General features: G+C 51.1%; 1 protein-coding gene across 1 annotated transcript; it reads left to right on the top strand.

Moving 5' to 3' along the window:
- Nucleotides 1–1,119: 1,119 nt before the first annotated feature.
- On the top strand, nt 1,120–3,531 carry LOC127292999 (L-type lectin-domain containing receptor kinase IX.1-like). The gene has a single exon (XM_051322556.2). The coding sequence runs from the start codon at nt 1,272–1,274 to the stop codon at nt 3,375–3,377; it is 2,106 nt and encodes a 701-aa protein (XP_051178516.1). The 5' UTR covers nt 1,120–1,271; the 3' UTR covers nt 3,378–3,531.
- The last annotated feature ends 1,547 nt before the right edge of the window (nt 3,532–5,078 follow it).

Genomic DNA, 5,078 nt, shown 5'->3' with positions numbered 1-5,078 from the left:
ATGTAGTGCCCTTGTGGAGTATTGGAGAAGGTTGTCGGATGTGGATCGGGCGCGTCCTCTGCTCGTTCTTCTTCTTTGTCTTGCGATGGGAGTTGTGCTAGAAGAGAAGGATGGAGCAAGGCACCTCCACAAATAAGGTCGTATTCTTGTTCTTTTGGAGGCTGGTTGCTCTGGCACTCTCCCATGCATGGTGCAGAGTGGTCACCTCACCGGTGATGCTCCTCGTCAAGCCTTCAAGGTGAAGGACGCAAGAGAGTAGCAGATCTGGTGAGGTCTTCTTCAATAAACGGGATAGTTTGATCTTTCTCCTCATCTGGAGCGAGCACTATCGTACTTCCTCTCTTCCAGGCCTGCCGTGGTGGCGAGGAGGTGTAGTGGTGTGGTGTGGCGATCTGCAGATTTGGAGGGGGTCGGGGAAGTGTTGAAGCTGCTTGTTCTTCTCCTTGTGCGTAACACATGGCGTCCTGGATTGCTTCCATGATCATTGGACGAAAGGGCGGCCCGACTTCTACCTCCATTGCGAATGCACTCTCTGGAGCCAATCGCCGGAGCTCGACATCGCTTTGCCTCCAAGTGGTGCGTCTGTGGAAGCGTCGAGGTAGTTGGCGGTTTCGGTTCTGCATCGGCAATGAGATCATCTCGAGCATCTTATTCACGGACCTTGGCGTTGTCTGTATCTTTAGGTCGCCGGCAAGCGGCGGAGAAGGATCTTGAGCACCTGATTGCTATGTTTTTTTATTTTGCTAGGGTCCTTTCTGTGAAGGTGGAAGCCTTATTCTCAAATTCTAGGTTTTGTAATGCAATAGATGCCAGAGGGCCTCCTTATAATTATGTACCTGCCTATTTAAATTGCAGCTTCTAGGCCTCCCGAGGCCTTTCATGTTAAAAAAAAAAAAACCTAATGTGCAGGCCAGGTCTTTTCCTATTTTAACACTGTACTCAAATTTTGAGCCAGAAATCTTCCTATCTCCTTGCATTATAACCGTTGTATGGGTCAAACCCAATTACTCTCAAGGTGACAAAAGAAATCATCACTGAAGTATTCATTGGAAATTCCCCTAAAATACCATTGTTCACCCACGCTTGAACAAAAGAAACATAGAAGGTAGATAGGATTCCGATTGGTCTAGTGATTGGAGCAAGCGGGGCGAGGTTGTTTGTCCCCCTACACACTTGCACAGTTCTAAATTCTCGCTAAATCATCTTAATTAGCTGCTACATAAAAGACGTACATGGAGTTGCTTCCTCTTTGACACGATAGCAATTTGCAAATGGCAATGGCTCAGCGTCGTCTCCTAAGGGCTGTCTTCCTCTCTCTCCTGTACCAGTACTACCATGCCGAGTCCCTCGCCTTCCGCTACGAATCCATCAACACGGCCAACAAGGCCGACTTCGGCGCGCTCGGGGACGACTGCAAGATCAACGACATCAGGGCCGACCTCACAGGCGAAAGCAGCAACAGCTACGCCAACAACCGTGGCCGGCTGGTGTTCCCCAGCCCGGTGCAGCTCTGGGACGCTGCCACCGGCGAGAAGGCCAGCTTCACAACCAACTTCTCCTTCGGCATCGACGCCGTGCCCGGGCAGAAGGTCGGCCACGGCATGGCCTTCTTCCTCACCTCACAAGTCAACGGCCCGTCTAACATACCCCCGGATTCATACGGCGGCTACCTCGGCCTCTTTAGTCCGGGAGCCACCGGAGGTGAGAAGGTCGTCGCCGTCGAGTTTGACACGTTCAAGGACCAGTGGGACCCTAGCGACTATCACATCGGAGTCGATATTAACAACATCGCCTCGTTCGGTAACTACAGCCAGACGTTGCCGAAAGGTAGCTTTGTTGGCCGGGTCATGTCCGCACAGATCGACTACGACGGAGGCACGGGACAACTAAGTGTCGTTCTGCGCAACGGCAGCAGCGACGGTGCCACTTATAATCTCAGCGCCAACGTCGACCTGCGAACCCTGCTGCCGGACAAGGTAATCATCGGCTTTTCAGCGGCGACCGACTCGAAGCGGACTGCGATGCACTACGTGCTATCCTGGTCCTTCAGCTCTACGTCAATTGAAGGATCACAGCGGCGGCGCACTGGCGTATCGCTCGTGGCCGGCGTGACGGCTGCAACAGTGCTGGCTCTCCTGCTAAGCACGGTTGTCGGGGTGATGATGTGGCGGTCCAGACGGAAGGAACAGTCTACCGACGACGACGACGACCCGTGGTCGATCGACGAGGACCTCGAGTCGGGGTCGGGGCCGCGGCCGTTCCAGCTGAGTAAGCTGACGGCGGCAACGAGGAACTTCGCCGAGAAGGAGAAGCTCGGACAGGGAGCGTCCGGGTCCGTGTATCGCGGACGCGTCGACGAGCTCGACGTCGCCATCAAGGTGTTCTCCAGGGCTGGCTCGGCGCAGGGGAAGCGGGAGTACACCGCGGAGGTCACCGTGATCAGCCGTCTCCGGCACCGCAACCTGGTGCATCTCATAGGCTGGTGCGACGGCCGCAAGAAGCTTCTGCTCGTCTACGAGCTCGTGCCCAACGGAAGCCTCGACCGGCACCTCCACAGCGCGACGGCGGTGCTTCCATGGCTGGCGAGGCATAGGATCATTCTCGGGCTTGGTGCTGCCGTGTTGTACCTGCACGAGGAGTGGGGGCAGTGCGTCATCCACGGCGACATAAAGCCGAGCAACATTATGCTCGACGAATCGTTCGACGCGAAGCTCGGCGACTTCGGCCTCGCACGGCTCATGGACCATGGCGTCGGCCTGCAGACCATGACCGCCGTGGCCGGCACGCCTGGATACCTTGACCCGGAGTGCCTCGCCTCGGGGAAGGCCAGCGCCGAGTCTGACGTGTACAGCTTCGGCGTCGTGCTTCTGGAGGTCGCCACCGGCAGGCGACCCATGGCGCCTCCACCGCCGGGCGACAAGAGGATCTTCCGGCTGGTGGAGTGGGTATGGGGTCTCTATGGCCGTGCCATGGTGCTGCACGCGGCCGACGAGGCGCTAAGCGGGGTGTTCGACGCCCAGGAGATGGAGCTCGTGTTGGTGGTCGGGTTGTGGTGCGCACACCCCGACGCAACGGCGCGGCCGAGCATCAGGGAGGCAGTCGAGGCGCTGCGCTCCGGCGAGGCCGCCAAGCTGCCCAGGCTTCCGCCTCGGATGCCTGTGGCGATATACGTGCAGCCTTACGATCCGATTGAAAAGTATGTTGTCGTCGACGACTCGTCGAGGGCAAGCACGTCCGTCAAGGCGAACCTCGAGATGAGCTCTCACGATTACGCCGACCAGCCTCTGTCGACGGACGAACACCATATAATGTTTACCAGCTCGAGCAGTCCTCCCTCTGGGTCAAAACAGTCGGTTCGTCTGCTCAGAGGAAGGTAGTTGGTCAAGGATCATTTCTTCTATCCTCTTGAAACTCTATCAGGGAAAAAAATGCACCACAACGTTGATGAAAATCGGAGGATACTACATCAAAGTCTCAAAATGCCATTTAGGAAAGGAAATTATTACAATAGTCACATGGAAACATATGAGCTTGCCGATAGAGTAAAATGCATGAGCAGTTCTAGAATTATACTGGGTATGCACACCGTGTTGACTCGTGTCATGTTGACGATATTGAAATCGCGTTTCGATAGTGTATGTTTCTATTGTCGATTTAGGGCATGTTTGAAACTCTATCAATGAAAGAAAAAAATATGCAACACAACGTTGATAAAAATCCGAGGATACTACATCAAAGTCTCAAAATGCCATTCAGGAAATTATTAGGTTGGTCACATGGGAACGTATAAGTTTGCGCTAGAACTATACTAGCATACTGTGTTGCCTCATCTCATGTTGATGATATTGAAAGCCGTGTTTTGACCATGTATGTTTCTACTGTCGATTTAGGGCTTGTTTGGTTGCGCTTTTGTACGCGATCAGTGGACCCCCCACAACACGTCCATCAATATTGTGGGCCCCACTTTGGTCCTCCTGGCCACCTTCTTGGTCCTCCAAAGCTCGTGCTCTTGATTTTTATGAATTCTTGATGTGTATTTTTTTCCCCAATTAATTGAACTCCGTAAGGTCCCTTAAATAGAAAAAAAAAAGGTTTTTCCCCTCCGAGAAGTAAATACCAAAATACTGAAACTTTGTAAGAAAGACCTGTAAAAATCTTCTAAAACAAGGTAACTAACTTCATTATCATGCATATATGAGGGTAAATCATGGATGATATGATGTATAATTGGTGATACAAAATGCACGAATCACCATCCTAATTGTTCTTATCTCCTCCGCCCAACACACATCCTTAAGCCTTTTGAGCTTGAGGACCCAAACCCACCTTGCTCTACAATGCCTCAAATGGTTGTAGATGCTCCGCGGCAACTCGATGCCCAAAAAACTTGAAAACACCCTCTGCAGAAGATTGAAGGTCCTTCTGGTTGAACCCCTTATCAATTGGAACCCCATTCTCGATGAACTCATAGTCCCTGTTGGGACCAAGGTGGATAGAGAAGGTGGCCATGTCATGATGTTCTTATTCTCAATTGGGAAGCACCTATCAAGCACTGAAAGATATTCAAGTGGCCGCACCAACAATACTGTATTTGCTGACATATCAGACGAGTTTTCTTTCTCCTACAACACAAATCAGTTTACCATAGTAGAAGAACAATTGCAATCATGCAACATCTAATATACTAAGAGCATCTCTAGTAGAACCTGTATTTTGTGACCTCAAAAAACGAGAGTATAGGGTGTGGAAAACACAAATTATGTGCTCACTGGGCTGGTATTCGGTTTTTGCAGTTTTGAGAACTCCAAACCAACACCAAAAACATCAAATTGGACAATATGACGACAAATGCGACAATGTGTGACATTGTTTCACAGCAATTTCACATCAAACTTCCAAAATATGTGCAAAACATCTTCTTCACGCAATCATCCACCAGCATGAGGAAGAAGTGATGGGATTCGTAGCATAGAAAACAAAAAAATTCCTACCGCAAGAACGAATAACAAGCCAAGATCTAATCTAGTACATGGTAGCAACGAGATGTATGTGAGACTAACCCTCGAAGATTCCAAAGC

Source organism: Lolium perenne, chromosome 4 (genome assembly GCF_019359855.2).
Source record: "Lolium perenne isolate Kyuss_39 chromosome 4, Kyuss_2.0, whole genome shotgun sequence".
Lineage (NCBI taxonomy): Eukaryota > Viridiplantae > Streptophyta > Magnoliopsida > Poales > Poaceae > Lolium > Lolium perenne.
This window is presented reverse-complemented; position numbering and strand designations above follow the sequence as displayed.